General features: G+C 44.3%; 1 protein-coding gene across 4 annotated transcripts in view; it reads left to right on the forward strand.

Moving 5' to 3' along the window:
* Positions 1 to 2,369: 2,369 nt before the first annotated feature.
* Positions 2,370 to 13,321, forward strand: part of TRAFD1 (TRAF-type zinc finger domain containing 1) — a 28,776-nt gene continuing 17,824 nt past the window's right edge. The window contains exons 1-5 of one of the 4 annotated variants that reach the window (XM_065524835.1): positions 2,370 to 2,450; positions 2,917 to 2,981; positions 7,736 to 7,794; positions 12,577 to 12,712; positions 12,852 to 12,905. In XM_065524835.1, the coding sequence (XP_065380907.1) occupies positions 7,748 to 7,794; positions 12,577 to 12,712; positions 12,852 to 12,905 (237 nt within the window). In that variant the 5' untranslated portion in view covers positions 2,370 to 2,450; positions 2,917 to 2,981; positions 7,736 to 7,747. Of the gene's footprint in view, positions 2,685 to 2,916; positions 2,982 to 7,735; positions 7,795 to 12,576; positions 12,713 to 12,851; positions 12,906 to 13,321 lie in introns of all 4 variants that reach the window. The other 3 variants (XM_005572290.5, XM_065524836.1, XM_045365997.2) reach the window with 3 other exon arrangements.

Genomic DNA, 13,321 nt, shown 5'->3' on the forward strand with positions numbered 1-13,321 from the left:
ATCTTCTCACCTTAGCCTCCCAAGTAGCTGGGACTACACGCATGAGCCACCACCAGTGGCTAACTTTTTGTATTTTTTGTAGAGACAGGATTTTATTATGTTGCCCAGGCTGGTCTGGAAGTCCTGAGCTCAGGCGATCCACCCGCCTCGACCTGCCAAAGTGCTGGGATTGTGAGCCACCACGCCTGGCCAAAAACTAGAACCAGTTCTAATGTTTGTCAGTATAAATTGTGGCATATCCATGTGCTGTGCTACTTGGCACTGAAAAGGAATAGGCTTGATATTATCAACAGCATGGATAAACCTCAAAAACATTATGCTGAGTTAAAACACCTTATTCATAAGAGAACACACTATATGGTTCATTTTTTCTTTATATATACTTAATATATTAATATGCTTAATTCATATTAATACACATTTTTTCTGATTGTTTTTTAATCTTTAATGATTGTGCTTTCTTTTGAACTCCAGTAAGTTTTAACATACAATGTAAAGTGCTTACGACATAGGTGTGTAGCTTAATAACTATTTACTAATTAATACATCTGTGTTAATCACTTTGCAGATCAAGATATAAATATTTCTAGAAAATCTTTCTCATATCCCCTTGCAGGCTATATACCCTCTGAATGGAACCAGTTACTTACTTCTCTTCTTTAGGTTAGTTTTCCCTGGTTTTGAACTTTATATGTTTGGAATCGCACAAATTATACTGCATATTTAAACTAAATATTTTATTTTGTTATAAATATTGCTTTGAGACAGAGTTTTGATTTTGTTGCCCAGGCTGGAGTGCAGTGGCTCAATCTCGGCTCACTGCAACCTCTACCTCCTGGGTTGAAGGGATTCTCCTGTCTCAGCCTCCCAAGTAGCTGGGATTATAGGCGCCTGCCACCACAGCCAGCTAATTTTTGTATTTTTAGTAGAGATGGGGTTTCACCATGTTGGCCAGGCTGATCTGGAACTCCTGACCTCAGGTGATCCACCAGCCTCGGCCTCCCAAAGTGTTGGGATTACAGGCGTGAGCCACCGCGCCCAGCCCATTAGATGCTTTTCTTGCTTAGTACTAGCTTATGAACATTTTGCTATTATATTATATCATATCATATTATATTATATTATATTATATTATATTATATTATATTATATTACATTATATTATTTTTGAGACAGGGTCTTGCTCTGTTCCCCCAGGCTGGAGTGCAGTGGCATGATCAGGGCTCACTCCAGCCTCTGCCTCCTAGACTCGAGGGATCCTTCCACCTCAGCCTCCCAAGGAGGTGGAACTACAGGTGCGTGCCACCACGCCTGGCTAATTTTTGTATTTTTTTTGTAGAGATACGGTCTCACTATATTGCCCAGGCTGGTCTCTAATTCCTGAGCTCAAGAGATCCACCCGCCTTGCCCTCCATATTTTGCAATTTTTTTTTTTTTTTTTTTTGAGACGGAGTCTTGCTCTGTCACCCAGGCTGGAGTGCAGTGGCCGGATCTCAGCTCACTGCAAGCTCCGCCTCCCGGGTTTACGCCATTCTCCTGCCTCAGCCTCCCGAGTAGCTGGGACTACAGGCGCCCGCCACCTCGCCCGGCTAGTTTTTTGTATTTTTTAGTAGAGACGGGGTTTCACCGTGTTAGCCGGGATCGTCTCTCGATCTCCTGACCTCGTGATCCGCCCGTCTCGGCCTCCCAAAGTGCTGGGATTACAGGCTTGAGCCACCGCGCCCGGCCCATATTTTGCAATTATAATCTGCAATGGAATCATAATTTTAAATGGCTGTATTGTTTGTAATATGTGCTTGGTAATTATACTTACATAATTATTCTCTCCTTTATTATACACGAGGTAAGAGAAGCTCAGGGAATCCATTCAGGCAGCAAGTGGAGAAACTAGCTCTCAAACCTGCATCTCAGGTTCACTCTTCCACTGCAAAAAAGTAAAGTGCTCAAATATGGTCACAGCCCTGCAGAAGTCTTGCACAAGGGCATTATCATAGCAACAAGAATGACTAATAAGTATTAATGGCTCATGAGAAAAGAAAAAATACCATTAATTATCTCAATATATTAGGCATATTAGTAATGTTTGTACAGAATTATTCATGCAAATATTATTAGCCTGTGTCGGGGACAGTTGTTAAACTCAGCAACAGGCTCACAGCTCAGCTCCGTGCCTCTGGTTCCAGATGTGCAGGGGCCAGGGCTTCCAGGGACACGCCCCCGTGGGCCTCCGGGGAGCCAATCGACGCGCAGAAGGCGGGGCCCTGGGAGCGACAACGGTGTTATCCAATGGGTCGACAGCTGGAGCAGCCCCTGGCCAATGGGAGCGCTCCTCCGCGATGGGCGGAAGTGGTGAGGCAGCTCTGAGGGCCGTTGTTCAGTGCGGGGTCTGACAGAGGAGGCTCCGTGTCTGCAGCTAGTGTGTCAACTCAACGTTTCTCCTCTCGTCCCTGGTGAGGTGTAGCGGCGGCACGCGGCTGGAGATTCCCTGAGGCCTCCAGTTTAGGAAGGGTCCGGCATCCCAAGGGAGGGGTGTGTGGGCGTGGGGTCTCTGGGCCCGGGGTAGCGACTGTGAGGAAAGGATGCCCGCGCGGCGGCATCTGTGGCGACTGGAGGAGGCCGCGCTTTCTCCTCAGGGAACCGGCGCCTTGGCAGCCCCCGGCGACGCCGCCCCCTTCGCGGCCTAGGTTGGTCTGGGGAGCCGGGAAGCGGGCGTCGTCCGCAGCGCCTCTGTGGCCACCGCGTCCCGGGCGGAGCTGGGCTCAATGCCGGCCTGGGCCTAGAGCCCGAGCCTCGAGCTGCCGGCCTGGGGGGTCGCGAGTGGCCTAATGCGGCCTCGAGGCCGAAGGACCCGAGTCCGAGCCCGCACTCCGACCCGCTGGTGCTGCGGAAAACTCAGGTGGCCTTCCGCTTTCGCAGCCTCTAAAGTGGGGACCAAGACTTTCACCTCTTAGGATTGTAGTCGGGATTAAAAGATTTTCCCGGTAAGCGTTTGGCAACTGCTATTATTTGAGAAGCCGCTTACTTCTTCACTCCCCATCACCGACCTTGCTGGGGAAGGGGGCGATTGGAAACTACCTTGGGGTATCTGGACCCGGCAGTGGAAGCTACGCTGCCTCGGGCAGAGGGACGGTCCCCTCTGCGGACCAGAGAGATCTAGCCGACGCCCAACGGGCTCCTTATAAGCTTGAAGACTTTTTTCTGTGCCTCGACTCTTCCGTGCATTCGCTCGTTTCCTTGATCCTTTGAAGTATTGTCAGTCTTCTGCCTGAAGAATCTGAGGCCCAGAGAGGTTAAATCTGGCAGAACCAGCCAGAACTTGACCCCCAGAGGGGGACCCTGCAGGCCACCCCCAGTCTCCTTGCATCTAGAAAAGCAAGCACCTGCCACATCTGAGCTCTGGCCTTAGAGTTGGCCATTTAGTGGTCTGGAATAGAGCACACCTGAAATCAGTCGGACAGCCCTCCTTAGTTGCCATTTCGTGAGAGTGAATATCTTTTTTTTTTTTTTTTTTTGAGATGGAATCACCTTCTGTTGTTCAGGTTGGAGTGCAGTGGCGAGATCTCAGCTCAATGCAACCTCTGCCTCCTGGGTTTAAGTGATTCTCTTGCCTCAGCCTCCTGAGTAGCTGGCATACAGGCGCCCGTCACCACGCCCAGCTAATTTTTGTATTTTTAGTAGAGACTTGGTTTTGCCATGTTGGCCAGGCTGGTCTCGAACCCCAGACCTCCAGTGATCCGCCCACCTCGCCCTCCCAAAGTGCTGGGATTACAGGCGTGACTGCCGCGCCCAGCCCAGAGTGGGTATCTTGAATTATGTCATTCCCTAGTTTAAAGCCCTTCAGTGTTTACCATTGAGCTTGGAATCTAATCCAATATTCTTTCTGTCTTATATGACAAGACCTTGAGTCATTCCCCTTTTTTATTATGTTTTTCCAGGTCTGCCTTTACTTTCTCTTTCTTTTTTTTTTTTTTTTTTTTTTTTGTTGAGACAGAGTCTCGCTTTGTCGCCCAGACTGGAGTGCAGTGGCCGGATCTCAGCTCACTGCAAGCTCCGCCTCCCGGGTTTACGCCATTCTCCTGCCTCAGCCTCCCGAGTAGCTGGGACTACAGACGCCCGCCACCTCGCCCGGCTAGGTTTTTGTATTTTTTAGTAGAGACGGGGTTTCACCGTGTTAGCCAGGATGGTCTCGATCTCCTGACCTTGTGATCCGCCCGTCTCGGCCTCCCAAAGTGCTGGGATTACAGGCTTGAGCCACCGCGCCCGGCCCTACTTTCTCTTTCATTGCTTTTAGGCCTTTTGCCCTTTCCACTGCCTGGATGGATTTTCCCCCATTCCCATCCTCCATCTTTGTCTTTTCATGGTTGGCTCTTGTACTTCAGTTCTTACTTTAAATGTCGTCTGCCTAGAAAGTTCTTCCCTGATCACTCTTATCTACCTAAAGTAGATTTGCCTCTACTCCACCCCCATTTATTTGTCTGTATACTTTTCCATCACAATACTCACCTTAAGTTATATGTATTTTTTTGCTTATTGTTTTTCTCTACCACTAAATCGCTTTATCAGATACTATATTTCCTTATTTTGTAAAGTATTTTTAGTGCCAGGGCACAGTGGCACACAGTATGGTCTTCTTTTTCTTTGAGACAGGGTCTCACTTTGTCACCCAGGCTGGAGTGCAGTGGTGTGATCACAACTCACTCACTGTAGCCTTGACCTCCTGGGCTCAAGCCTCCCAAGTAGCTGGGGACTACCTCATCCTCCCACCCCAGCCTCCCAAGTAGCTGAGATTACAGGCATGTGCCACCACACCCACCTAATTTTTTGCCTTTTTTTTTGAGACAGAGTCTCGCTCTGTTGCCCAGGCTGGAGGGCAGTGGCGTGATCTCAGCTCACTGCAAGCTCTGCCTCCCGGGTTCATGCCATTCTCCTGCCTCAGCTTCCCGAGTAGCTGGGACCACAGGCGCCCGCCACCACGCCCGGCTAATTTTTTGTATTTTTTAGTAGAGAGCGGGTTTCACCGTGTTAGCCAGGATGGTCTCGATCTCCTGACCTTGTGATCCGCCCGTCTCGGCCTCCCAAAGTGCTGGGATTATAGGGGTGAGCCACCACACCAGCTGCTTATTTTTTATAGAGACAAGGTCTTACTATGTTTCCTGGCTGGCCTTCGACTCCTGAGCTTAAGTGATCTACCCACCTCAGCCTTCCAGAGCGCTGGGATTACAGGTGTGAGACACTGCACCTGGCCTACAGTATTGTCCTTTTTTTTTTAATTTTTATTTTTTCGAGACAGAGTCTCACTCTTTTGCCCAGGCTGGAGTGCAGTGGTGCGATCCTGGCTTACTGCAACCTCCACCTCCCGGGTTCAAGCAGTTCTGCTTCAGCCTCCCTAGTAGCTGGGACTACAGGCACCCGGTTAATTTTTGCATTTTTAGTAGAGAGGTGTTTCGCCATGTTGGCCAGGCTGGTCTCGAACTCCTGACCTCAAGTGATCCGCCCACCTCGGCCTCCCAAAGTGCTGGGGTTACAGGCGTGAGCCACCGGGCCCAGCCCCAAAGTATTGGCCTAATTAAGCTTGTTGAACAAATGACTAAATACATGTTTTGAAAAGTGGCAACTCACTTGATAATGCCAAAACCATTAAAGAACCCTATTGGGGGCAGGATTTAAGACCATTTTTGTATCATGGAAAGGAATAATCTAAACTAAACAATGGTAGTAAAGTTGCCAGTGCTTTGCTTTCTGCATTGACATCTTGTTTAAAAAGCAGGAGAAACTTTATAGTGAAGAAATTTGGCAGACACCATATCAACTATGTGATCATGGTTTACATCAATAGTAAAATAAGACTGTTGACATCATGTACCTTCTGATATAAGGCACTGAGATGAGCATAACATGATTTCTATGGTGTTCTTGCCAAAAATGTGTAACCTGAATTTAATCATGAGAAAATATCAGACAAACCCAAATTGAAGGACATTATATAAAATAGCTGGCTGGGCATGGTGGCTCACACCTGTAATCCTAGCACTTTGGGAGGCCAAGGCTGGTGGATTATCTGAGGTCAGGAGTTCAAGACCATCCTGCTCAACATGGTGAAACCCCGTCTCTACTGAAAATACAAAAATTAGCTGGGCATGGTGGCACATACCTGTGGTCCCAGCTACTCGGGGGGCTGCGGTGGAGGTTTCAGTGAGCCGAGATCACACCACTGCACTCCAGCCTAGGCAACAGAGCGAGACTGTGTTTAAAAAAAAAAAAAAAAAAGAAGCCAGTATGCTTAACAAGGTCATGAAAGAGAAAGAAAGACTGAAGAACTCTCCCAGATCAAAGGAAATTAAGTACAAGTAACTGCTAAATGCAATGTGTGATCCTAGATTGAATGCTGGACCAGAAAAAGGGTGGGATGGTGTTTTTTTTTTTTTTTTTTTTTTGAGACAGGGTCTCACTCTGTCACCCAGGCTAGGGTGCGGTGATACAATCACTGCTCACTGCAGCCTTGACCTCCTGGGCTTAAGTGATCTTCCCATCTCAGCCTTCTGAGTGGCTGGGACCACAGGTGTGCGCCACCACGTCTGGCTAATTTTTAAATTGTTTGTAGAGAAGGGGTTTCACCATATTGCCCAGGCTGATCTTAAACTCCTGGGTTCAAGCAATCCTCCTAGCTTAGCCTCCCAAAGTTCTGGGATTACAGGCATGAGCCGCTGTGCCTGGCTTGTTGGTGAAATTTGAATAAATTCTATAGATTAGTTACTAGTATTGTATTAGTGTTAATTTCCTGTATTTGATAATTTTACTATTGTTATTTATGATGCTTTTAGGGTAATTGGATGAAATCTCTGAGGGATGTTATTTTATTTTTATTTATTTATTTATTTTTGAGACAGAGTCTCACTCTGTCGCCAGGCTGGAGTGCAGTGGCACGAACTCCACTCACTGCAACTTCTTACTCCCTGGTTAAAGCGATTCTCCTGCCTCAGCCTCGAGAGTAGTTGGGATTACAGGCACGCGCCACCTCGCCCAGCTAATTTTTGTATTTTTAGTAGAGATGGGGTTTCACCATGTTGGCTAGGATGGTCTTGATCTCCTGACCTTGTGATCTGCCTGCCTCGGCCTCCCTAAGTGCTGGGATTACAGGTGTGAGCCACCGCACCTGGCCAGGATATTATTATTATTTTTGAGAAAGGGTCTCACTCTGTCACCCAGGCTGGAGTGCAGTGGCATGATCATGGCTCTCCGCAGCCTTGAACTCCTGGGCTTAAGCATTCCTCTTGCGCATTCCTCCTGCCTCAGCCTCTTGAGTAGCTGGGACTACAGGCACACATCACCATGCCTGGGTAATTTTTTTTTTTTTGTATTTTTTGTAGACGTGGGGTTTCCCCAGGTTGTGGCCAGGTTGGTCTTGAACTCCTGGGCTCAAGTGATCCACCCGCCTCGGCCTCCCAAAGTACTGATTATAGGCATGAGATTATAGGCATGAGCCACTGTCCCCAGCCTAGTAAAAGTATTTTATTTTATTATTTTTATTTTTTAAAAGTCCGTTATCCAATAAAATTATTTTAAATTGATAATTTTAAAATAAGAAAATCTCAAGGGGCTGGATATTGAATAAAATGCTTTAACATGCAGGTTTGGGTGACATTTTCTGTATACTAGTTTTTTATTTTGTTTCTTGCATGTCATCTTGAAAGCAGAAATGAAAGAGAAAGTTCATGTCTTCCTTTGTGGTTTTCAGGAAGAGCTAAAGATGGCTGAATTTCTAGATGACCAGGAAACTCGACTGTGTGACAACTGGTAAGACATTAAATCTAAGAAATGTTAGTGGAATGAGGACAGTCAAGCTTGATCACTACCATTTCCTGATTTAAAAACTCTTAGTGAAGACTGACACAGTCTTGAATGTTAAGCTTTTTATTTTGGTGTTTATAACCCACATGAATTACAAGAAAGAGCATCTTTTTCCTGATGAAATGAAACTAGTTGTAAAGTTAGTAATCAGCTGGTTCCTGTTGGGGATTTCCTAAGAACTTAACTTGGTATCTTGGTGCTATACAAGTGCTCTTACTGTAAGCTGACAAAAAAAGCAAAGCAGAACTGTCTGCTATGTTTATTACTTTATTTTCCTTCACTGGGTACTTCTTTCACAATGTGCTATGTTTACCTTAGCAAACTGTGGTAGAAAGAGATGTGGAATAACAAAAATAGTTTGACTCATTGGTAGAATATTTGAGTCAAATAACATTTTTGTTGTCGTTGTTGTCTTTTTCTTTCTTCTCAGCCTAACTTTGGCAGAATTAGGATATAATTAGAGCAAGAGCTGGTTACAATATTCTTTACCTGCTTGGAATTAAGATTTCATCTCATTGAAGGTGTCTTGCCATATTGTAGGGTATTTCTGCTATGCCACTATCACTTTCTACCATTTCATAAGCTATTTTAGGTTTTTTTGAATTTTATATGTATAGCTACTGAAACATAAGAAAACAGACACACTGGTTTTTAGCGTTAGTTAAGATACACCTGTTTTATCAGTCTACTCCAATTAGGAGGAATCTCAAGCCTAGGACAATATATAAATAACTATGCTAAGAGAGTTAAAGGGTGAGTTAATGGAAAGCTAGTGAAAAACAAGGCTATTCAAAGCCAAATAAATTAAAGAAAAAAGCAAATTAGCATAGAAGGCTGACTAAACCTGTAAAGAATTAATTTCTGGTTGTTTGTGTTTAGTGTTTGGAAAGCTCTTGGGAATTTTCCTGGAAGCTTTGGTTTGCCTTTCAGCTATTTATATCTAAATGAAATTTCACCTCTAATTTGCTAGCCCTTCCTTGAGACTTTTAGCAGTTTTATCTGGATACGGAATTGTGCGCCCATTTATCTCACTTAAAACATCTTCATTTTATCTGAAGGTAGGAAGAAAGCATATTAGTACTTCATCTGGTTGGAATGTTTGGTAGGAATATGTTGGCAGTTAAATTTTAAAAGAAAAAAACAGCAGGCAACTATTTTATATAATTGTTGCAAATATCTTATTTTAGCATTTCCTAAGAGGTGAATATGTGGACTAGTAAATGCTTTGTGGTCTTACCTGACAGCTGCTTTCGATTCTTGCTTTTTCATATTATGATGGTGTGGTCCTTAATATTTTTTGTTTTAATTCTAAAGTTTTAGGGGCCTTGTGTATGTAGTATGTCGACAAGTTATCCTGAACAGCCTTGTAAAGTAAATGCTAGACATTTAGTGTCTCCATATTTGCCATTAAAATAAAATTATTGCCAAAATTATGAAAAAGGAACCCAGGTTTTCTACACCCTAAGCAGTAATTGCTGGCTTTAATTTTCTTTTTTTTTTTTTTTTTTTTTGAGACGGAGTCTCGCTGTGTCTCCCAGGCTGGAGTGCAGTGGCGTGATCTCGGCTCACTGCAAGCTCCGCCTCCCAGGTTCACGCCATTCTCCCGCCTCAGGCTCCCAAGTAACTGAGACTACAGGCGCCCGCCACCACGCCCGGCTAGTTTTTTTTTTTGTATTTTTAGTAGTGATGGGGTTTCACTATGTTAGCCAGGATAGTCTTGATCTCCTGACCTCGTGATCCACCCGCCTCGGCCTCCCAAAGTGCTGGGATTACAGGCTTGAGCCACCGCGCCCGGCCAGCTGGCTTTAATTTTCATGGCATTTGTACATACATGATTTGCAATCACAATATAACATTGCTTCTTTCACTTTGTTGGTGTACTATATGTAACTTAGATATTCCTTTCTTGCTTAGGTATTTTTAATGACTTTCATTTTTTACCATTCTATGATACTCTAATGAAAATATTCATACATAATCCCAAGAGGAGGATTATTGTGTTACAGAGTATATAATTTTATGGTCCTAGAAATGCATTTTCAGACTGTTTTTAGATAGTTTATTCTACCACCAGTAATGTATTAAACTATTAGTTTCACAACATCTTTAAAAAGTTGGGATTTATTATTTTAACTAAATTAATTCAAAATGAGTAGTTTCCTTAGAAAGCTAGAAATTTGAGAGAAATATGGGAAGTTAAATCTGTCAGTAATTTACCTCTTTATCCGTTTGAGTTTTCTTCCCATCTCTCACGGTTGATTGTTCTGTCACCTTCCAGTGCCGCTTTGAGAGCTGCCTTGGGGTCCCCAGCTTGATAATTCCACCATTGGATGAAAATGAATTGCACTGCCTTGGTGTCTTGGTCTTTCAGTTTGGAAGAATGACTATAAGCTGGAGGCACATCATTTATTCTACTTCGAAATGTTTTTTAGACAATGTCTGAATATTAAAGGTTGTTAAAAGAGAAATAAACTATTATTTAGTGTGGGAGAGAGTTCTTCTAGTATTCAGCTCCAGAGGCAAAATATGATCTTAAATAATGTGTTTTATGACTATCTGTATTGATCCTGTTCCGTATTTTATTTTTCTGAATTATTGTTATAGGTACCTTCTTTAATGTCTTTAGCTGGTCAAATTGGAATTTTACAATGGTCCTATCCAAATAAGTAAAAGTAAGGCCTTTGAATAGAATGTACCTTTAGTTCGAGTGTGTGTCTAATCTTTTCATGTTTAAATGGTCTTATTCTTTCATGTAAGATTATCACTTTACTTCCTTAATTTGTGTAGCTTAGATATGTTCTTTGGACCACTAAACTAAATGAGAATGGGAAAATTAAGTGGAGAGACCAGACTGGTGGAGGAAAGGGTTCAGGATTTGATTTTTGTGCAGCTTTGAAGTGAAGTTTCTACCAACCCAGCCAGAGAGCATGTTCCTGTAGTCAGGAAGCATCCAGCCTGCTTTGAAAGGCATGTGAGGCATACAGGAGACAATTTCTCCTTCCCCTTTGACTATCCCAAAGCTGGCATCTTCTCCTTTTGGTTTGACTTTTCATGGAATAAAAGCCAATGAAATTTAACTACTTAAAACTGAGGAAAAATCAGTGGTAGGGTATTTTTTCACTTGTTTTTATTGTTGTTTTGGTTTGTTTTCTGTTTTAAAATAATCCTAGGCCGGGCGCGGTGGCTCATGCCTGTAATCCCAGCACTTTGGGAGGCCGAGGCGGGCGGATCACAAGGTCAGGAGATCGAGACCACGGTGAAACCCCGTCTCTACTAAAAATACAAAAAATTAGCCGGGTGCGGTGGCGGGCGCCTGTAGTCCCAGCTACTCAGGAGGCTGAGGCAGGAGAATAGCGTAAACCCAGGAGGCGGAGCTTGCAGTGAGCCGAGATCGCGCCACTGCACTCCAGCCTGGGCGACAGAGCGAGACTCCATCTCAAAAAACAAAAAAAAACAAAAAAAACAAACAAAAAAAAAATAAAATAATCCTGGAGCGTATCACTCTGCTTTGGGACATGGATGGTTTTGGAATAGCCTAGCTCCACTCTTTTTGGCATCTGACTTCATGTTGTGATCAGCTCTGACTTTGAGAAAGTAAGGCTGAGCTTTTAGAGGTAGTAGTGCATAGCACTGGTAACTCAGAATGTTGCACAGAAGAGTCAGCCTTCAGGATTTAGTTCTTTTTTTTTTTTTTTTGATACGGAATCTTGCTGTTGCCCAGGCTGGAGTGCAGTGGCACAATCTCAACTTTCTGCAACCTCCGCCTCCTGGGTTCAAGTGATTCTCCTGCTTCAGCTGCCCAAGTAGTTGGGGTTACAGGCGCCCGCCACCACACCCCATTAATTTTTTATATTTTTGGTAAAAGCGGGGTTTCACCATATTGGCTAGGCTGGTCTTGAACTCCTAACTTCTAGTGATCCACCTGCCTCAGCCTCTCAATGTGCTGGGATTACAGGTGTGAGCCACTGCACCTGGACAGGATTTAGTTTAGTTTAGTTTAGTTTTTTTTTTTTGAGACAGAGTTTCACTCCTGTTGCCCAGGCTGGAGTGCAATGGCACGATCTAGGCTCACTGCAACCTCCGCCTCCTCGGTTCAAGCGATTCTCCTGCCTCAGCCTCCTGAGTAGCTGAGATTACAGGCATGTGCCACCACACCTGGCTAATTTTGTATTTTTAGTAGAGACAGGGTTTCTGCATTTGGTCAGGTTGGTCTTGAACTCCCGACCTCAGGTGATCCGCCCTCCTCGGCCCCTCAAAGTGCTGGGATTACAGGTGTGAGCCACTGCGCCTGGCCAGTTCTTTCTTTTTTTTTTTTTTTTTACAGTAACTTCTGCGTCCCAGGTTCAAGTGATTCTCCTGCCTCAGCCTCCCGAGTAGCTGGGATTACAGGTGCCTGCCATCACGCCTGGCTAATTTTTGTATTTTTAGTAGAGACGGGGTTTCACAATATTGGCCAGGTTGGTCTCGAACAGCTGACCTTAGGTGATCCGCCTGCCTCGGTTTCCCAGAGTGCTGGGATTACAGGTGTGAGCCACCGTGCCCGGCCAGGATTTAGTTCTTGAAAAGCAGGATTGGTAATAATCATGAGTTTGTAGGCTAGGTATTCACTAAAGATAAATAATGGAGACTAAAGATTGGACAGGACAGATTTCCATGTGATGCCACTGTGCAAGAAAAGGCATAGATTAGTCAGTAATGCTTGCCTTTTTCTTTGTTCTATTTCTGTAGCAAAAAAGAAATTCCTGTGTTTAACTTTACCATCCATGAGATCCACTGTCAAAGGAACATTGGTATGTGTCCTATCTGCAAGGAACCATTTCCCAAATCTGACATGGAGACTCACATGGCTGCAGAACACTGTCAGGTGAGCCACCAAGTACCCAAATGTTTATACATGTGTTACACTTGCTGTTGTTCATAAATGTATTTTGTTTGCTATTGTGCAATAGCAAATGAGCATATTGTCACAAAGCCAATTTATTGATTCTCACTTCTTATGCTAGGTGACCTGCAAATGTAACAAGAAGTTGGAGAAGAGACTGTTAAAGAAGCATGAGGTTAGTCTTGTTGCTCCATGGAGTGAGTTACTGTGGTCCCAGTCCTACGGAGATTACAGACCCACATGCAGAGCAGAAAGCCAGTCTGGTTGAGTGTTAGTTCTCCACGAGCTCACATGCATACTGTTTCTCAAAGCCTGTTTGAGGCCTTGACTTTGTGACTGCTGCCTGATTCGGCTACCTGGCTGTTGGAACTCCCTTGTGTATGTTGAGACTCCCGAAGTCTTTCCCTTTGGAACTGAGTCTATCATTTCTGCTGGGGGTTAGTTATTGGCAGTCTCACTGAATATGAAGCCAGCCCTGGAGTTGCCAGTATGGGATAACCTCTTTAGCACACAGCCTGCCTTGCAAGCTGTCATTTCATTTTAAATTCTTTGTTTTTTTTTTTGTTTTTTTTTCCGAGACAGAGTCTTGTT

This window comes from Macaca fascicularis, chromosome 11 (genome assembly GCF_037993035.2).
Source record: "Macaca fascicularis isolate 582-1 chromosome 11, T2T-MFA8v1.1".
In the NCBI taxonomy this organism is placed as follows: Eukaryota; Metazoa; Chordata; class Mammalia; order Primates; family Cercopithecidae; genus Macaca; species Macaca fascicularis.